The sequence below is a fragment of the Armigeres subalbatus genome, chromosome 1 (assembly GCF_024139115.2).
Source record: "Armigeres subalbatus isolate Guangzhou_Male chromosome 1, GZ_Asu_2, whole genome shotgun sequence".
NCBI lineage: Eukaryota > Metazoa > Arthropoda > Insecta > Diptera > Culicidae > Armigeres > Armigeres subalbatus.
The window spans coordinates 88,528,065-88,548,285 of record NC_085139.1 but is presented as its reverse complement, the minus strand read 5'-3'; the positions used below and the strand labels follow the sequence as shown (position 1 = coordinate 88,548,285).

General features: G+C 37.4%; 2 protein-coding genes across 6 annotated transcripts in view; one reads left to right on the top strand and one right to left on the bottom strand.

Moving 5' to 3' along the window:
- Positions 1–20,221, bottom strand: part of LOC134227938 (synaptic vesicle glycoprotein 2B) — a 113,356-nt gene that overhangs the window by 73,776 nt on the left and 19,359 nt on the right. The window lies entirely within an intron of this gene.
- Positions 284–14,426, top strand: LOC134227947 (uncharacterized). Of its 5 annotated transcripts, XM_062709691.1 has the most exons (6): positions 284–411; positions 839–931; positions 13,545–13,713; positions 13,795–13,965; positions 14,023–14,122; positions 14,193–14,426. In XM_062709691.1, exons 3-6 carry the CDS (start codon positions 13,573–13,575, stop codon positions 14,294–14,296), a joined length of 516 nt encoding a protein of 171 aa, XP_062565675.1. In that variant the 5' UTR covers positions 284–411; positions 839–931; positions 13,545–13,572; the 3' UTR covers positions 14,297–14,426. The 5 variants fall into 5 exon arrangements, with proteins under 5 accessions (XP_062565675.1, XP_062565649.1, XP_062565668.1 ...); XM_062709665.1 differs by having other exon boundaries at positions 13,545–13,965; XM_062709677.1 differs by having other exon boundaries at positions 343–416; positions 13,545–13,965.

Genomic DNA, 20,221 nt, shown 5'->3' with positions numbered 1-20,221 from the left:
GTATACAGAAAACAAGGTAGGCTCGTTAGAAAAATGACACTTCGAATATGACGCATTATTTACCGTCACATGTTGGAGTACAAAAGTAAGCATGCTGCGACCGTAGAGCATCGTCTCGGTCCAGCTTGTGCGAAGATAGCAGTGACGTCACATGTTTACATTCAAACTGAATGTTTACATACGTGATGAGCCTGCCTTGTTTTTTGTATGCCGTGGGTAGAATGTTTTTAGCATGACCCTTGATATAGTAGGCGTTACCATGTCGCTTTTCTCAGTGTACTCTCTTTATTCGCCGCTTTATTCTTTATTTATCGAATCGGAGGACAGTCGTCGTGTGCACAGCCGAAGCGTTCAACGTTGAAAAGTCTCGCGAAGTTCATAGTTAAATAGCACGCTTTGTTATTGAATTAGGTAAGGTGATGTTTAGAACAAGCTTTTGATAAAACATTCTCCCAAAGCATTAATTCGTTACACACGTGATTTAAGTGAAATTACTAGTGAATTTTAGGAAAAATAAATCCCATCGGGTTTGTTTACAAAATCACTTAAGCTACGTTTAGACAAGGCAAGTGAATTGAACAAGCCGCTTGAATTGAACGTCTGAACAACTTCATTCAACTCGCTTGAACGAAAAGATAGTTGAACATGTTCGTTTTTGGCAAGTTAATTGAATTCAACTGAGTTAATCAATTTACTTGCACTGTCAAAGCGTAGCATTGGGGTGATTTTCTCAATATTTGCTTCCGTTGTCCATCGTTTCAAATTGATCAAAGTTGTTCGATTCCAATGAACGAATGAAACCAAAAAGTTACTCCACGTCTTGCTAAATTAATTTCAGAAATCCTTACCTACTTTGAGAACGAAATAAAAACTAGTGACAGAAAGTGAAATACCCTGCGGAATAGAACAAAATCCACCCTTCTGGAAAAAGGTGAGTCGTTTCTTTTTTCATTTTATCGTGGGGTACCAAACCATATGGTATCGAAATCTCTTCACGTCATGTTTAGAAGATTATGCTACGTTTTGACAGGGTAAGTGAAATGAACAACTCAGTTGAATTCAATTGACTGAACATGTTCAACTTTCTTTTCGTTCAAGTGAATTGAATTAAGGTGTTTACACGTTCAGTTCGCGTTGGATTCAAGCGACTTGTTCAATTCACTTGCCTTGTCTAAACGTAGCATTATTTGTGGAGACGAAGCCTCGATGAAACATGGTTGGAAAAAAGGGTGAATGATGGGGAGTTTTGATGCGTTTTTTCATGGGCACCACTATTAGTACTGAAGCAAAGAGCAGCTGTCATGTTTTTATGCTATTTGCTGCGTCGCAATAAGCCAAAGGAAAAAGATGACCATAATCTCAATTACTTTCTGATCGAATATTCCTGAACTTTTTTAGAAGATATTTTATAATTTTATTCCCTATGCGTATAACCATGCTTTGCAGAGATGTGCACCGCTTCGGACATCGACTTCGGCGGTGTTTCGGCATCACACCGGAAGCAATTTCAGCAGGCGGGTAGTGCTGGCGTGAATCGGCGCTGTGTTTTTAACGTTGCGTTCGTTTCACAGGAAATCCCCATGTAATTCTTCTGATTTTCCCGGGAGAACTCTTCTCAATGAATTTTCACATTCATTATCTTTACATTTACACAGTGATTTCCTCCCAGTGTCCACATTATGCTCTTCTCGGTTTCCACAGAAAATATTTTTCTCAGTATTTTCACAGTAATAAGTAATTCATTTGAATTTCCTTTTTCATATAGCAATGTTTATCAAAACTGTAAAAACAGCAACTTCTTTGTGCATTTATTATAATGACATCTTTCGGTTTTCTTTTTTTTTCTTGCAACGACATAATAAGGCCGATACAAATATTTAAAAACAATTATGTCTCCCCCCCCCACCGTTTTTTGCCCAAAAATAATATTTTGAGGGGGCAACAATAAAAAATTCGGACAATTTTGAGGATTTTCAAAACATTCTTTAACAAATCTGAGGACAATTAATTGCATATTATTCGGCAACTCGGCCGTACGAAAACCATTTAAGTGGTCTTGTTGTGTAGGGGCTATCAAGCCTATCTAGAGAGTAGGAGGTTGAGGGTTCGAGTCCCTCCAAGACACGTGGATTCTTTTTCGCAAATTTCATATCAATTTGTCCATTTCGAAACATGTGCTGTGCATATGCACAGCCAAGATATTTAACAAAAAATCTGAGGAGTTTTATTGATTTTTTTCCATTTTAATAATTATTTTTTATTATCCCCCCCCCTTGGCCTTTCAGAGACCAGTAGGGCATAATTTAAATTAAATATTTGTAACGGCCTAATGCTACTAAATATTTTCGCCAGGGCTGACAATAGTCATCGTCATAGCACGAAATGCCACAGTAGCGACGAGTTGCAGTGTCTTCATTGCTACTCTACACATAGTCAATGACGCGCATGATGTTAGCTTTCGTCGTGTAACCAAATCGTCATGACGACATCGAAGAACGAAGACTTCATACCGTTATTCTTCAAGCGGCAGCTGCCATGCGAAGATTTTTACTAATTCTTTGTATTAATGAATTTGAAGCAACGTATGAAAGCGTTATGAATGTTATCGATATATTTATGTTACCAAAGTTCCTGTTATTTGTTTATTTGAGACGCTATTATGTTTTAAACCAGGCCATCTATAGTGACGTGCAATCAATTGTGTGAAGAAGTGAGGACGAAAATCGTTATAACTTTTGGCTGCGCGACTATCGTCGTGGTACGCATGCGGCGCGAAGAAAACGAATAGGTGTTGCGTCGTGCAATGTCATGACGAAGACTAAATTTTTTTCGCTTCCTTCATACGACGAGAATGACTATTGTCAGCCCTGATTTTCGCCCAGTTGAAAAGCTGGAGTGACACCAAAACGGTGTCGTTTTACAGCAAAGTCGTCGGTTTCATCACCACTGAAACAAACTCATAGTTGACAGTTATCATTATCTTCTTCCGAAGCACTTTTTATCTCTGACGCATTAATGGCTTGAGTGAGTGTGATTCGCTTAGCTTAATTCGTCAGTCAGATGTGTGCTCCATTATCTCCAAAATACGAGTCATCATATAAATGTAACAGAAGCCCAACAACACCTTTCTTTCACCTCCTGCGTGAGTCGAAAGAACGCAAAAGCGTTTCGGAAATCTGAGCCCCGCACTAAGGGTTTGCATTGCGTTTTATTTTGAGACAACTATGTACCGCTTTCCGCTTTTTATACAGTTACCTGATATACACTCCCGGCCAAAAGTTTGGGTTCACCCTCGAAAAATATAGGTCGTATTTTTGCCGTCTTACATCCGATTTCGGGTATTGTTAGCTATATACAAAGAATATGAGTAGATCTTGCACCGTAGGTATTTTTAACTAACAATTTCCAATTTTTTGTGCCCTAAAATATTACATTAAGATTCTCATTTTTATATTTATGTTGTAAAAATATGTTATTTTTCTCAAAATTGAGCCCACACAATTTTGAAATGAAAAGTGAAATAGAACCTGATTTTAATCATCTTCGAGGGGCTTCTTCTTCTTATTATTATTGGCCCCACACTGGGACAGAGCCGCCTCGAAGCTTAGTGTTCATTACCCGAGCAAAGGCAGATAACTGAAATGATATCAAACTGATAACACGATTAGTTATCCTTATTATCATTTTGATATTCAGTTATCAATCATGTGATTAACTGATAACTGAATAATAACAAATTTTATTATCAATACAAATTTCCTTCTAAATTTCGCGTCGTTCAGAAATGGGGCTAAGCATTCTACCCTTGCCAACATACTACTTCTGTTAAATGTAGCCGGCCTATGCTATGAATATTGTGACAAGAACTGTTTCCAAACACTGAACTGAAATTTTCGTCTAAGCAGAGAGTGATTTTCCCCGTTACCCTCGATATCTATTGATTTGTTTATTACTCTGTCAACAAAGGAATTGACACAAGAGTTGAAATTTTCTTATTTGTTTTATGCTATGCTTATTAACTTTACTTTCGTTTCAGGTGTCGTTGAGTAATGAAATATGAATCTGAGAACCAATTAAGCGTTGTAGTTTATTAAGTACTTAAAATGGCCTTGCAGCTCCCGGAACATATGATCCAAGGGCATGTGCTCATTCAGGAACGGTGAATAATCTTGACTAACCGCCAAGCTAACCGCAACATAATTCATCTTGGGATCCACAGTGCTTATATATATGGAGAAGCGGAAATTTTAACTGGAAATGTCGTATAATCAAGAAATTGCAACGATCTGGTCTGTTGTGGAGAAAACAATCATGCTCGCACTTTAGTCGATCTAGCAATGGGCTCAACTATTGACAGTTTAAACCTAGGTTTGGACGCAAAAGACAAACCAGAGCTAGATTATCTGCAGGCAAACTTTCAATAGTCGATGTTGAAAGGACGGTCGACGCATGGGAATATTGATATGTGAAATAGAAAATCCTTTGGAAGGTGTTTTGTCACAGTAACCCAAAAAATATGTTACCTAGTCGACCCGGCAAACCTGGCAGACATTGTAGGTTAAAATGCACGTTGTGGACTCGGTACCCATACGAATCATAATTTTAGTTTTCCACAATTTACTCAACCTTACTCGTGATTTTCGCATGAGCAAATATCATATAAACCCGCCGGAAACGATAAAAACATATCTGCAGAAGGAATTAAGTCATAGAACATTGACTGAACTGATAGATTTGACTTTATATAAATAAAAACTACTTGAGGTTGATTTGACTAGCGAGAGGATTCACTCATGGCCGGATTGAGGAAGAGGGGGAGGGGGGCTTTGAGTCATGGCCCCGGGCCCTCACATAACCGTATGTACCAAAATCAAACTTTTCGTACTCCTGGCTCCCGAAAACTGTCGACCCCGACCCTGGATTCGCCAAATGGCAAAATTTTTCACGGATTAATTCTTGCTGGGATCAGCAGTGTTGCTGTTTATATATGCATATGAAAACATGAAGCATTTCACTGCGAATTACAAGGTTGTGGTTTAGTTAGAATAAAACTAGAACCGAAATCGATCTACAGCATGGCGCTGCTAGTAACCTAATGATTGACAATTAGAGAGAAAAACTAACCTAAGCCTATTATTTGGCCTATTATGTATAAACCTATTATACTGGAAAAATCAATAAAATCATAAAATCATCAATAAGTACGATAAACCGTATTTATTCTAATTGATTGCTGGTTCGCTATTTTGAATTAAGTTCGGTTATCATTTTTGTTATATTGACTGGTAATTCAACCAAAATGATAACAATTCTAGTTATCAATATAACTGGATAGTAAAGTTTGTTATTAATAAGTTATTCTGTTCTCAACTTTGTACAGCTGACACTGCATCATGATTTGATTATAAATAATTTGCAGTAAATGCAAGATTGTAGAAAGCGTATTGCTCTTCTCTTCTGCTCCTCAAGATAGCGTAATTGGGTGAGTACCTAGAGACGACGCCGTGCAATCACTCGATTCGAGTTCGAATCCCAGTGAATGGCAACATTTTTTTCAATGCGTAACGAAGTCGGCAAAGAAGATTCAACTATTTTGGTCGATAAAACAGTGATGGCTGATAACTAAATAATAACTAAATTAGTTATTTGAGTAAATAACATGTATAACAAAATGTGTTATCAATTTGGTATCAGTGATAACTTAATTTGTTTTCATGTAGTTATTTCACGAATAAAATTCTGGTATCATTTTTGTTATGTTGGCTGTTAAGTCAGCCAAAATGATAACAAGTTCAGTTATCAATATGTCCGATAACCGGATAACAGAATTTGTTATCAATTAGTTATTTATTTGTGCTCGGGTAAGCACTTCCACAGTTATTAACTGCAAGGTTTCTAAGCCAAGTTACCATTTTTGCAATCGTATATCATGAGGCTAACACGATGATACTTTTATGTCCAGGGAAGTCGAGACAATTTCCAATCCGAATCGAATCCGGGAATCGAACCTAGCCACCCTCAGCATGGTCTTGCTTTGTAGCCGCGCGTCTTACCGCACGGCTACGGAGGGCCCCACATCTTCGAGGGGCATTGATGGCCGATGCATACTATGCAATTGAATAAACATTTTGATTTTTAAAAATAAAATAAAATTTTTCCGCCGAAAAACCATAAATGCTCCTCAAAGATTATTAAAATTGGGTTCCATTTCACTTTTCATTTCGAAATTTTGTGGGCTCAATTTTGAGAAAAATCAACATATTTTTACAACATAAATATAGGAAAAATGAGCATTCTAATATAATATTTTAGTACATAAAAAATGAAAATTGTTAGTTTAAAATATCTACGGTGCAAGATCTACTCATATTATTTGTATCGAGCTAACAATACCCGAAATCGGATGTAAGACGGCGAAAATACAGTGAGTCGAAAAAGTATTCGTCTAACTGTTCATTTTCTAGAAAATGTCAAAAATAGAATCTAGTAAGCTCAAAACAATTCATTAAATACGGGCTCAAAAAGTATTCGTCTATTCAGGTTTAGCGCGCTTTTGAAACGAAAAAAGGAGTTGTAGAATGGAATTCAATATTTCGTTGGATTCCCCTGTGTATCTATGACGGGCTGTAGTTCTTGTGGCATGGAACTGACCAAATTAGCCGTAACGGGGGACGGAATATTCTTCCATTCTTCTTTCAACACTAATTTCAATTCGTTGTTGTTGGAAATATGACTTTCACGAATTTAACGAAAAGTTGGTCGTCCAGAACCTTCAAATGGAGTTGAATTGGATTCATATCTTGGCTCTGAAGAGACGTTTTGAGTTGATTGGGGTATTATAGAGTAGCTACAGCTTAGTACTTTGGGCTGTGTGCTCGAGGTAATTATCACCCCGTAAGATGTATGTTACCTGTAAGCCTAATTTCTCAGCAATGGAGTTCAAATTTTCTTTCAAAATGCGGATGAACATTATGTGATACATAATTCCTTCAATAATGTGAAATTTTCCCACACCGGTTGCGCTCAAGCACCTCAGAGACCATGACGGAGCCCCACCATGCTTTACTGCTCAAAAGAGATTCTGCGGCTGTATCTCAATATTCCTTTTCCGCCATACCATACATTGGCCATTTGATCCAAATATGCTGTACTTGATTTCGTCTGATAACATGACTTGATTCCGAAAGTCACCCTTCTTCCAGCGATATTTTTAGCTGAAATCGAGCTGTTTTTGATAATTTGATGGCTCACTTGAATTTTCTTCCGTGATACTCGCCCATTATACCCATACTTTTCACAAGTATTTCTGTTCGTATTGGATCATATCTGAGCACTTCTTCTCTCCAACTCACTGCCCTATATGGGTGAACTCGTTTTTAAGGATTTTTTTATTTTCCGCACAATAAATCGCTCATCGTTATCAGTTTACCATCGCTGATGAGCACTCTGTTATTTGTTTTGATAGATTTTTGTGGCGCTGATGCGACCAATCCTCAATTAAATGGTTGAATTCTTGCTACCCTTGGTCTACCCACATTTCATGCAAAGTCATAAGTCAACTTGCACTAATTATGCAGGCGTAGAATAAGTTTTTTTCATTGGGACTCATCTTTTTACTTTTCCCACCCATGGTGCTTCTGTTTTCCGCGCCAAGTTCAAACAAACAAACAAAAACATTATTTGATCTGTCATTGAGTATTGACAAAATGTTGCTAGACATCACTAGAGTGTGCTAGTGTAATTACATGCGAATAAAACTATTATATTCGTGTTTCGCTCGATTATTTTCTGAATAGACGAATACTTTTTGAGCAAGCGAAATTGACGAAATTTAGATATTCTCTACATACCAGAAAAAGTAATTGAAATTTTTATTTGTTTTCGAATAATAATCATGTGTTGATAAGTTTTCTACCAAATTTAGAAAAAAGTTTTTTGATTTCACTTCTATCACGCCTAAGTTTTACATCTTACTAAAAAATATGCAGCTAGACGAATACTTTTTGGACCCACTGTATGACCAAAAACATTTGCCTATATTTTTCGAGGGTGAACCCAAACTTTTGGCCGGGAGTGTACTTCTTAGTTTTTACCTCTTGGTGCGCCACGTTTCTATATAGCAGGCCTGCCCAACCTTTTCGAGCCATGGGCCAATTCTTAGAATTCACATTTGTTGGCGGGCCAGAAAATATTCGGTACATATAACTTTTAAATATTTTCAAAAAAAAAAACATTTTTTTTTTCATTTTCCAGAAAAACTAAACACGATTTGGTTGCGTTCAAACAATTTTTTTTTGTTTATTTAGTTTTCGTCGTTGCATTAGTTGCAAATTTCGTTACTTTACCAGCATATTGAAAAGAATTGCACGAACTATTTGTAGAAATGTACCAGATTTCAGAAACTCACTGTGCTAAAGTCCAGTCATTAAGATGTTTGGCGTTATCTGCTAGAAACGCCAAGTAACTCGTCTTTTCAGGATCTTTCAGCTCGGACAGTGGTTTTCCTTCATCTTGTAGAAATGGTGCCATTTTCGAAAAGAACAAAATCTCTCAAGTATGGTACCACGGCTTAGTGACTGAAATTAGCAAGGTTGAGTTCCCAAACGTAGATAAAGTTGATTGTCTTAATAACGAGCGTCAAAACTTCAGGAATTTCGATCGTTCGATATGCAACGACTCTTTTGGTGAATATGCAATGGCAGGGAAATATCGCCATACCTATGTAATTGTTTTTCCTTGCTTAGAATTGTAACAACACCATTGTTCTTCTTAATCAATCTTTAGGCCAGTTTAGTTTTCGAAGGCGAAAATAAGTTACTTCATACAGGTCTCAACAACCGTCAGTTTTTTTTACGTTAGTTATTCTCTGCATTAGGATCAAAACTGCCAATTTCTCTGTCATTTGAGAATGACCATCAATTCCTGTAATGAAGACAGCCACGTTCGCCACGTGTTTCACGTCAGTATTTTCATTGTTCGCGAGAAAGTAGAATAGCGGCTTTTTCACGTAACATAGTTTTCAAATCTTCTGCGAGAACTTTTACTCTTCATCGTCTTCCGCGCAAACTAATGTTACCTCAAAATTTTGTAGCTAAATATTATTATTTAGGGGGGATTACAAAGTTTTACCGGAAAAATAATAAAATATTGAGCTTTCATAGAAAATACTTTACGAAAAGTGATTTTTATTTCCTACATCCTTCATTATCGAGGTCAAAGAAGAAATAAATATGTGTTCCGTCCTAAATAGAAATGTAAATTGAATGAGCTTTGAGCCTTTAAAGTTCTATTGACTAGGCCCTTTCAAATGTCATCATATATATAATAGCCCTGTTTGTCTGTCCGGTGACTAGCCACCCAGACGCAGCACGCGGGGAAATTCTCTAAAAAAAATAAAACTTTTGACTCTTCAATTTTTTTTTTCTATCAGTTGTATAAAACAAAACCATTGACAACCTTAGACAACCAGACACAGCATTTGATGAAAAAATCACAGACAACAGACGTGGAAAATTTTGATTGAAAAAAAAAAACTTGCCACGGGCGCTACAGCGTCCACAAATAAACTAGTATTTCATAGAATGCTTGGATTCAGATTTTATTCTTTCAATATATGTATCAAAAATTTCCGAACAAATTAAGCCAACCAGCCTTCCTTTTTTCAACGTGAACATGAACTACTCTGACTAATCTTTATTGAAAACCCGAAGTTCCACATCAACCTTCTGTGTCTTGAGGTCGCTTAATGCAATCAATTCAAATTGTATAAAATATTGATTTTCGTTTCAAATTTAAATAAATGGTTTTGCAGTGCGAGCTTTGATTTAAAACTTACGTATTTAATAATGAATAATTAAAAAGAGCTTCTCGAGCTAGATAGAAGAGCTGGCGGGCCGAATATGAGGTTATTTTTCTTACACGCCGCGGGCCACAGAAAATGGAGCCGAGGGCCGCATCCGGCCCGCGGGCCGTACGTTGGGCAGCCCTGCTATATAGCTTGATGGGACAACATAAGATTTTTCAGAAATATGTATGATTTGAAATTCGATATTAGACATTGTGAAAATAAAGGATACTTCCGATCAGTCTACCTTGGTACCTGGTTGGCGTCGATAAACCAATGCCTGGCTTGTTGTAGAGCTCCATAATCGTCGGTCTTGAGCGATGTTCCTTAACCCGTTTCGGCCCTGGCTACGATTTCAAATTATAAAATCCACCGTTCTCTTGTTTTTCGACCGATTTGCATGAAATTTGGACGAAATATACATTAAACCCTATATTTTTGTGTAGATGTATTGATTTGGAGATTGGGTCCTTGGGGACGGTTTTATCGAGGGTCCCCTGGGTCAAAAGGGATCAAAAATACGCCAACTTCCTTTTAATTTTAGGGGTCGTTCAACAATGATGTCACATGTTTTAGGGGGGAAGGTGGTCTAAGATTTTGTGACACTGCATATACTAGGTATACAAAAAAGCGTGACAGAGGGGGGAGGGGGGTCTGGAAATCTCAAAAAGTAGTGGACGTCATATTTGAATCGTCCCTTAGATAACTAGTAGTACCCACGGTATACAGAAAACAAGGTAGGCTCGTTAGAAAAATGACACTTCGAATGTGACGCATATTTTATCGCCACATGTTGGAGTACAAAAGTAAGCATGCTGCGACCGTAGAGCATCGTCTCGGTTCAGCTTGTGCGAAGATAGCAGTGACGTCACATGTTTACATTCAAACTGAATGTTTACATACGTGATGAGCCTGCCTTGTTTTTTGTATGCCGTGAGTAGTACCTAAATGCTCCTAATAATGATGCAATCGTTTTTAGAGATCGGAGTGTGCCATGCTTGCGACCGGTCGCAAATTTTTGCCGGGCATTGAAATTTAAAATTCAGCTGATTTCAGCCAAACGTTTCCGCGTGATTCTAAAAGAATATTGTAGTGTCGATAGTGGAGTTCGAGCAGAGGCAAGCATTGTTCCGTTCTAACCGAGTCATTTTTATGTTGTAGAATCCGCTTTCTCTCGATGGAGTGTAGATTTAGTTTCCACTGTGAAGAGGGTGCATGAAAGAAAATGTGCAGTGAGTGATAAACCCCAGGCGAAAGAATATTTCAGTGTTACAAGAACACGAAGTTGCAGATCACTGGAGAATCTTGTATGGTGACATTTCAAGTTTTTCTCTAAAAATAGTATAAGTATTTTGTATTTTAAGTATTTTGCACCTATTTATTTATCTTTTTCTTAAATTCTACTGTTTGCATTTCTTGTGTTGTTGCATTTAACTATTAAGATGTTAGTATACTCTTCAAGTTAAAAAAATAGATTTTTTTTGTTTGGCTTTCAAAACTGTGAAGAAAATTCAACAAATTACAATTTTTTACCTAAAATTAACCTTATTTGATATCGTTTATTGTGTAACTGCTCCCTCTAACTGTCGCGAGAATCATAACTTCCAAAAAAAATGACACGTGCACAATAATCGGTGGACTTCTCTCAATAGCTCTCTAATGTAAATTTAATACGATATGAACGATTTTGTGTCCAACTTTAGAGTGCTATTAGTTTCTAAATTACATTCATTCCAATGCCATCATAAATACCGTCTTCGTTTTTGTCATTTTATAGTTACAAAACGCGTTGGACACTACTTGCATTAGCAGAAGCATTGCATGATGTCTGTCAGGCTCTAAGCTCCCCCCGGCTCTAAGTTTTCCCCCGATAAATTTGAAACAGTTATTTGATGGCTTATGTATCCGGCACTGTGGGATTTCCTTCTAGTTTCGACTGCTCACAGAAACAGTTATAACAGAGTTAATAATCCGATTCTGGATAAAGTTGCCTGTTTTGTCGATGATGATTATTTTTTCGCTTGGTTTCAAATTTGGTTTCTTTGTTACATTGTCGCCCCTTCACAGTAAGCATTACATATCCTCGCGTTGAAGCAATAACGATGGCGTTGACGTTTTAGTCCACATTCAAATGAACAATCGCTTACTTTGAGTGATTGATTGTTTATCCCTGAAATGGATGAACAATTCAACACGTATTCCAAAAGATCTGATCAGAAATGCTAATAATGTATACAACATTATAAGTCTTTCTGAACAGATAATACTCAGATAAAATCAGATAAAACTATCCGTACTAACTGGTAAAATTGAAGTTGCATAGATCACATCGCTTTCCATGGTGAATCCCGATCTATGTTTCTGATTATCCCACCCAACTAACACAAATTCCTTCCCGTGGTAATTGTGGAGATGCAGAGGTATTCTCGGTCTCTAGTAGCAACAATAACCACACACTAACCTTCCCTTCCTTTCCCAACTGACTGTAAGGACTTGGCCGGCGCCGTTATTGATCAAAATTCGAGAGCTGCTGGAACGTGCAGTTCGAGAATAGATGGAAAATCCCAACCACTATTCACTTGGATCGAAGTGCAATTCGCACCAGCTCTGATCCATCACGGAGTATCAACCATTGATATGTACAATCAGTTTAAGCTTAATAATGATGCAATCGTTTTTATTCATTATTTTGCAATAGTGGGAATGGAAAATGCACGTTTGGACCTCCAAAATCCGGTTACATCCGGCAAATGTGCAAATGCCTTCTACTGATTTATGTTACAAAACCATCAAGTTCGATGTGTCGCAAGCTGGGTTTCATAACCATCCAAGGTTGAGAAATGCAGTAGGTTTCCAGAGAGCCTCCGCAATTGGCTAAAGTGCCCAGATACTCTGCAAATGTCTTTTATTGTATTTGTATTGCAAAATCAGAAAATTTTATGTGTTGCAAGCTGCGTTTCAGAACTATTCAAAAAGCGACCACTTCCCTGAGGGCTCCAGGTTCCCAAGGAACCTCTAAAGGGATCAATGTGCCCAGATACTCTGCTAATGCCTTCTTTGGGATTTGTGTTGCAAAATCATGAAGTTTGATGTTTTGTAAGCTGGGTTTCAGAACGACTTAAAAAGTGACCACTTCCCTTAGGGCACCAGATTCCCAGGGAACCTCCGGAAATGGCCAATGTGCTCAAATGCTCTGTAAATGTTTTCTATTATATTTGTTTTGGAAAATCATGAAGTTTTGCAAGCTGGATTTCAGAACCATTCAAAAAGTGGGCACTTCCCTTGGGGCATCATGTTCCCAGGGAACCTTCAGAAGTAGACAATGTGCTCAGATGCTCTGAAAATGTGTTCTATTGTATTTGCGCTGCAAAATCATGAAGTTCGATACATCGCAAGCTATGTTTCAGATCAATCTAAAAGTGACCAATTCCCTGAGGGCACCAGGTTCCCAGGGAACCTTCGGAAAAGACTATTGTGCACAGAGAATCTGCAAATGTCTTCTATTATATTTGTGTTACAAAATCATGAAGTTTGATGTGTCACAAGCTGGGTTTCAGAACTACTCAAAAAGCGACCACTTCCCTTGGGCACCAGGTTCCCAGGGAACCTCCGTAATAGGCTAATGTGCACAGAGGCTCTGCAAATCTCTTCTATTGTATTTGCGTTGCAAAATCATGAGGTTTGTTGTGTCTTTTGATAGTTGGTTGATATTGACAAAGCCGAACGAAATGGATAGAAATCGAGAAAAAGAATATCTGGAGTTGGAACACAGCCAACAACACCCGATTCAACAGTTTGAACAATACCCACCACCAATGTATGATCAGACGCCACAAATGACTTGGGAACAACTAGATCTGCAAGCTCGTTGTCAACAGTTTCATCATTTTCCACCGTCAACATCCAATCAGACACCAGGGACTTGGGAACAACTAGATCTGCAAGCTCGTCGTCAACAGTTTCATCATTTTCCACCGTCAACGTCCAATCAGACACCAGAAACGACTTGGGGACAGCTAGATCTGCAGCTTCGCCGTCAGGAACGACACCGCATTCAGGAGCCGACACGTGACATACCGAAGCCTGCTAGCCAAAAGCAGCAGAAAGCGAAACATGCAATTGTAAGATCGTTCATTTTGTGATTATGTTTAGATTAACACTTTTTGTATATATTACAGTTGAAGAAAATTCGAGCATTAAAAACTTACAACAAAAAATCTTGGCGAATGGCGGCTGACGTTATTGCTCATGTAAAACAATCAAATCTAAGTTCGGGAGGTACGCAAAAGTTTGATTTATGAAGACAGGTTGATAAAAAAAAACTCTCTTCTTATTCCATTTACTTCAGATAAACGTGCGTTGGAAAATGCAATAAAAGAAGAGTTTGATGAGCTGCGAGATAAAGTTTTTGGTGCACTCCACCGCTCCACCCGTAACGAATTGATGCCGTAGAATTTGAATGAAATCGGTATGTATAGTGCAATGTTGTGAACTAGCGTAAACGAACAAATGTATGTATTGTCTTATTCTTTTATGAACACATTTACATAAATACACATGCGAACATAACTTGTTGAATAAACATATTTGAATTACGGAAAAAAGTACTTTTTTATATTTTTCTAGTCAGATATATAATTTTGTGAATTGCCAGCACTCAGAATTGCTCCAAAGCATTGCGATTGATTTAGAGTACGTCAGTAGAATTCTCGCGCTTAGTTTCATAGGGGCGTAACTGTATTGATCGATTTCTCTTAATCGATTTTATATTTTGTTAATAACTCAATTGTTTTAAAAGCTACAATCGTGATTATTGATTCTGGTGCAAGATACAATCATCCTTTATCACACCAAACCATTAAATCATCCTCAAACTAGTGCAATTCGGTACAATAATAAAAAGAAAACATCGACGAAGAGAAATTGATCTATGCAGTTGCGCCCTATGAAACTACACTAAATCGACAATTTTTTTCTCGGTAAAATAAATTGACGAACATGACCGTAAAAGTTTATTTTCACTGATATCTCGTTAATAAGTATGACGTTTATATAAGTTACTGAAACTCGGCAGTCAAATTTGCAATAGTAATCGGTAGTTCGTGATTCAGCTGAGTTCCGGTAAACCCATCTGTCATACATGAAAAAATCTGTCGCTGTTAAAAAAACACGTGAAAACGCTTCGAAGCTAGGAATAATGAGAATTTCATCTTTAAATTTTTTGGTAAGCATTTAATCTATTTACACTCTACATTTTGCATTGATATTAACATTGAAAGTAATAATATTTTCGTATAACTTTAGCTCGGCTGTATTTGAAAAAAAAAAAATGCTGCAGACAAAGCAAGATCGACCGTAACCGCTTTGCCCGCTAGAGGTGGCTAAATAAAATATTCTTTAACATCGCTGGAAAACTATTCAGGAAAAGAACCTCAGGACGCGGTTTGTAATATTTGGTTAGTACATGGTAGTACATTCATTTTGGTAGGCAAATTCATATTTGCAGTACCATTTCTAAAGTTTTGTTTAGCAATATGTATGTACAACAAGAAAAATACGACCCGAAATACATTTTACTTTTATATTGATTGATGCTTTTAATTTTTTTTTTATTAATCTGGAAAAAATAAAAAAAAAATTATTTACTGAATTTCGGCAAAACACTTTACCGGCCCACTCGGCAACGCACTACCGAACGTGGTAAATTTTGACAACTGGGTGGCAACGAACATTTAACGACCAATCGGTAGTTTGAACTTTTACCGAGATTTTTACCGAGATATCAGCTGTTGGATTTTCGGCAATTTATTTTGCCGGCCTTGGCGAAAAAAATTAAGTGTAAGCGCGAGAAATAAATCATTTTCCGCAGTTAGTTCACCACGAACAGGCTAGATGTACCAGTTGTGGCTATAGCACCAGTTGTCGCACTAGTGCTTTATATGCCAAATGGCCAATCAAATCACCGCAAACCAAGTTCATATCGATAAAGCATATTCATATAATGCGATAACACTTTTGATTTCCCTCAAAACAAGCAAAGTATAATTGTAAAAATTGATTTTGCTTAATTTTTGACGTCATTTGCACTAGTTGCAGTTGCCGCACTAGTGATCCCAATTTGGCCAGTCCGATAAGAAAACAATGGGATTTGCCAAATAAGGAACCATAAGTGCCACAACTGGTGCATGCGTTCCTATTATGGATTAATCAATTTTGAGGATAATAACAAATTTTATTGTGGTTTTCACAGCTGTTCTAAGGAACAGGAAGTAAAACCTTTCGCCTTATATATAAAGTCCACCCACATGCCTTTTACTTATTATTTTTTTTAAATAATTGTTCTTATGTATGGTGACAATTGGTACACCCACCCTAGTTAGAAAACAAAATTCATAACATGTTCAAATTTAGCGATTGTGGACCCCATTCTTTCCCTCGTAACACGTTTTGTATGGAAGGTTTGATTTTGTTTTGTATGAACCCAATGCTCGACTTGACAATCTCCCTACTACTACAGCGTTACGTAATTTGTGATCAGTTCCTGATCAAAACAATAAACAACACTCAAAATAATTTTCACTTAAAAGTTACATGAAAACATATGCAGATATTTGCCATCTAGTTTCGTTTGTAAAAGTTAAAATATTTGTTAGTGATGGTACTCACTGCTCTCAATTCACTAAAAAAATGTAATTAAATTTAAGTTAATTGGCATTATAGTTTCCGCAACATCCGTCTTAGTGATAATAATTCCCGTCCACTAGAAGCGGACGGGACCAAAAATTGAGTTGTGAACTATTTATTTCATACTCAAAGACTTATTTTTGTAAATTTATGTCATGATGTTTCTGCACAATTTTTCATTAGCGATTGATGCAAAACATATAGTTTTGTCTGAGGACCCCATTCATGTATTTTTTTTATACACTCGTGACAAGTTGTATTCACTAGAAAAGAACATAGATATTGTTTTCTACGTTTTCATTTAAATTTTACTACATTTCTTTTTGCTATGCATATGACATGTTGTCTTTCTCGTATACAAAGTATACGTGAGGGCTATATGTTCGCTCCGAAAATGAACTTTTTATAGGAGGCCCGGAGACCCATAGTGTTATATACCGATCGACTCAGCTCGACGAATTGAGGTGATGTCTGTGTGTGCGTGTGTGTGTATGTGTGTATGTGTGTGTGTGTGTGCGCAAAACTATGCAAAAATGTCACTCATTTTTCAGGCACTTATCCTTTACCGATTTGCTCGCAACAAGTTGCATTCGACGCATAGTGCTGTCCCATTGTTTACTATTGATAATTGGCCTGATCGGACTATGGGCTCAGAAACCATGGCCAAAATACATATTTTTTATACAAAAACCGCGTGAAAAAGTCATTTTTAGGCACTTATCCTTAACCGATTTGCTCACAACAAGTTGCATTCGACGCAGAATCCTGTCCCATTGTTTCCTCTTGAAAATTTCTTATATCAGACTATGGGCTCAAAAGTTATGGTCAAAATACTATTTGTATAACACACGAGAAAGGCTCCATCACTGCTAGGTGGATTAATCTGTTTTTTTGTCTTTATTAGCAAGACTTTCAGCCCTAGGCAGGCTCGTCTCGTTACGTATGGCATGTGAGTAAGTTTTATTAGACACAAGTAAGGTCGTCATAAATGTCGATTTTTAAAGCCTACCTGATTTTTCTAGTGGAAATTATTTTGACAATGACAATTGACAGTGACAATTATTTTGAGTGAACGCTAGAAGAAATGTCAAAAAGAAAAAATAGAATCACGAAAAAAATTACACAGCGAGATATGGGATGCAGTTCTCTAAAAATAATTTCATAAATTTCAAAAAGATATCCCAAGTAACATTTCAAGTTTTATAGCGCTCTTGAAGACCATAATTTACTCTACAAAAGAGTGATAAAACCAAAATGTTACTAGGGGTATTTGAAAATAATTTGGGGAGCACCGGGTTTGACTTTTGATTATCTACATTGTACATATATTTATTTGATTGTTGACGAGCTCGGTGGTCTAGTGACTACCGTTTCTGCCTTACAAGCATGAGGTCGTGGGTTCAATTCCAGGCTCGTCCTTTTCATTATTTGTATTTCTATTTTAGTTTTTTTTATGCTTCACGTGCTACCAAAACGGTTCCTACTGTTACAATTTTCCACACTAACAATTCCAAAACCACCCATGGCAATTATGAGAGATCGTAGAGTTCTCTGCATCTTTATTGAGTAGGTGTTAATTTAACCATCCCTCCCCTTCCTCAGCATTCGCAAGGACATGGCCAGGACAGATCTCGACAATTGAGAGAGTGCATTGCTTCAATCTAAGAGATATTGATTAGTTCCAAATCAATATCTGTGGTAACGGATGAAAGTGATACTACTTTCATTCACTTGTCTCGGCTTGTACCACCTACGAATTTGTGCGAATTGCTCAATGCTAATGCTAATGATAATTAATGTACATAGGGTAAATCACTACTTGGGCCTATGGACCCGATTCTCGGCTCACTACATAGAAAACTAATGATTTATACTTTTTATTAATCTCTTTATTTAAGGCCCAAACGCTCGAAGGCTTCACGGGGCCGGGGTTTTCTTGGTTCTTAGATTATAATTAAAACTATTGGACATTTCTTTATCCGAAACAACACTACTAGATTCGCAATTCATTTGCGCACCCTGGCTGGAGCACATTTTCTTCCTCTCTTTTCCATGCTTAGTTGAAACCCGTCGTTTGTTGTTGTCTTCGTTTGTATCGTACTGTGTGGATGAACTGTCGTTTGCATTCTCGCCGTCTTCGTCGTCGTCATCGTTGTCGACGTACCATTGCATCATCACGCCATTCACAAATTTTTTCTACCCGTGTTCAGATGGCGAGTGAAGTTTCATGAGGGCAATGTTTACATTTTTTTATATGGAGTTTTTGGCTCTTGCAATCGTCGATACTGTCGCTTCTGGTCGTTCGTTTTTCGTTCTGCTGTTCGTCTTGTTTCCCAGTTTGCGCCACCGTAGGCACATTCAGTCCGATTATTGGTTTGGGATCTGTTTGTAGTGATGATGTGATCGGTTGAATCTGATTTTCGATTATTGATGGAAATTCGTTCTAGTCGTCGAAACGGATGTCCACACTAGGTGTTTTGTTGTTGCTGTTTTCTTCATGCTGTCACTTGATACCGTTGAAAGCTTCTGCACATTTTTGTTTAGGGTGGGCCACTTTTTGGCAGTATTGACACGTGCGTTGTTGCCCCGGATAAGAAATAGTCGTCCCTTGGCCATTAATGGTTACAAAGGACGGAATGGGGTGCTTGATCTTCATATGAAGAATTCGCACACCGTTATAAATACCAGGAAAATAATTTTTCCAGCGTTCACGTGTCACTGACATAACTTCTCCGTAACTTTTCGAAAAATCAATCACTGTGGTGTGTTTCATAGCGGAGGAAGATCATATAGTCACACCGGAATGGATTCGCTTTCAACATACACAGATATTTTGAAGCCTTTGACTTCATGAAATACCATGTGCCTGTTGTTGTGAGGCCGCTGATAGCGCTCTGCTGTTTTGCCATCTTTTACCTCGATGTAGACACAGTTTTAATATTATGCAGCTGGATGTTTTTCACGTCCGCTAGCTGCAGTTGAATATTTTTTCAAGAAACTGTTGCACTTTTCCTGCGTCAGGGCGTTTAGGAAGAATGCCGAAATCAACCACCATAGTGTTCTTTCGCATAACACTCATTGTGAAACAAAAGCAAAGAAAACTGAAGTGATAGAATAAACACGTCCGAAGTCTGGGAATGATAGGTGTCAACTGATTTATACTTTTTGGAAGCCGTAGGTTTATGATTAATAATTTTAAAAGTCTCCCAATTATTTCGCACAATACTCAATATTTTTCAACCATTTATTTCACTTCTAAATGGTCCAATTATAGAAAATAAAAATGTAGATTCCGAACATTCGCTCTCCTTTGCTACACCACTGAGCCGAAGTGAATCTTTCCACTTTTACAAAACGGTATTTTCATATAAACACCTACCTGAAAATCATCACAGTTCTCGATACGATATACAATCATTGCTTGAAACTATTAATCATCACACAATATATCTAAACTCACGCACTTTAATCTTTTCTATTTGTTCGTTTCACTAGAACTAATATGAACAAATTAGAATACATTTAAAACTGTATCCTCAAACCGAACAAAAATTCATCTTGGCTTATGAACTTCTAGCCGCACCGTGCTGCCAAAAGGCCAGGAGTCTTTTTTTAGTATGAAAAAAAATCCTTCATCGTTCATAGGAAAACTATCTAATACGTTGACGCTATCATGTTATTTATAATTTTCTC

Bases quoted from the DNA above. Each gene is read 5' to 3' on its own strand.
- LOC134227947 (XM_062709665.1), top strand. From the start codon at position 13,573: ATGGATAGAAATCGAGAAAAAGAATATCTGGAGTTGGAACACAGCCAA. The intron at 13,966-14,022 runs GTAAGATCGTTC...TATATATTACAG, and splicing joins AGAAAGCGAAACATGCAATT to TTGAAGAAAATTCGAGCATT. The intron at 14,123-14,192 runs GTACGCAAAAGT...CATTTACTTCAG, and splicing joins ATCAAATCTAAGTTCGGGAG to ATAAACGTGCGTTGGAAAAT.